The sequence below is a fragment of the Pygoscelis adeliae genome, unplaced genomic scaffold (genome assembly GCF_000699105.1).
Source record: "Pygoscelis adeliae isolate BGI_AS28 unplaced genomic scaffold, ASM69910v1 Scaffold239, whole genome shotgun sequence".
Classification (NCBI taxonomy): domain Eukaryota; kingdom Metazoa; phylum Chordata; class Aves; order Sphenisciformes; family Spheniscidae; genus Pygoscelis; species Pygoscelis adeliae.
In genome coordinates this window covers 460,606-461,108 of record NW_008825537.1, presented here as the reverse complement: position 1 = coordinate 461,108, position 503 = coordinate 460,606, and the positions used below count along the sequence as shown (strand labels likewise).

The window sequence follows — 503 nt, the reverse complement described above, 5'->3', positions numbered from 1 at the left end:
CGGGGCGGAGGGCGAAGGCCAGGGGGGGGGGGGGCCCCAACGCGCGGCAGCACGGACACCCCCTCAGCGCCACGCCAGCCGCGAGGAAGGGCTGTACGAGCGCCGGGAGCGGGCGCTGGCAGGCAGAGAGCTCTGCCAGGCACCGGAGCATTCCCGGGGTGGCTCAGCATCGCTCTGGCCATCGGGCTGGGAGCCCCCTCCCCTGCTCCCCAGCCGGCAGGACTGAGAATCGGGTCCCCTGCGACTGCATAACATACACAGGTATAAATAAGGATCTTTTTATCTTAATAAATATCAGGTATATGGTTTGTACAATATACACATAATGCCCCTGTCTCCTGGGTCCGGCCTTGCAGCGAGGGAGGATTCACACGTAGTTCTCTTCGGCGTTGTCCGTCTCCGGGGAGAATTTGGCCGCAGCTGGAAACGGAGCAGGAGAGGGGGAGAAATGGTGAGGGGCGTGCAAGGGGCGGCTGGGCGCTGGGGGTCCGAGCCCACTCCCC

The 503-nt window shown here is 64.2% G+C and overlaps 1 protein-coding gene across 1 annotated transcript in view; it reads right to left on the bottom strand.

Moving 5' to 3' along the window:
• Positions 1 to 367: 367 nt before the first annotated feature.
• FSTL3 (follistatin-like 3 (secreted glycoprotein)) overlaps positions 368 to 503 on the bottom strand; it is a 7,423-nt gene continuing 7,287 nt past the window's right edge. Inside the window, exon 4 of the mRNA XM_009331852.1 lies at positions 368 to 420. Within this exon, the coding sequence (XP_009330127.1) occupies positions 368 to 420 (53 nt within the window). The remainder of the gene's footprint in view (positions 421 to 503) is intronic.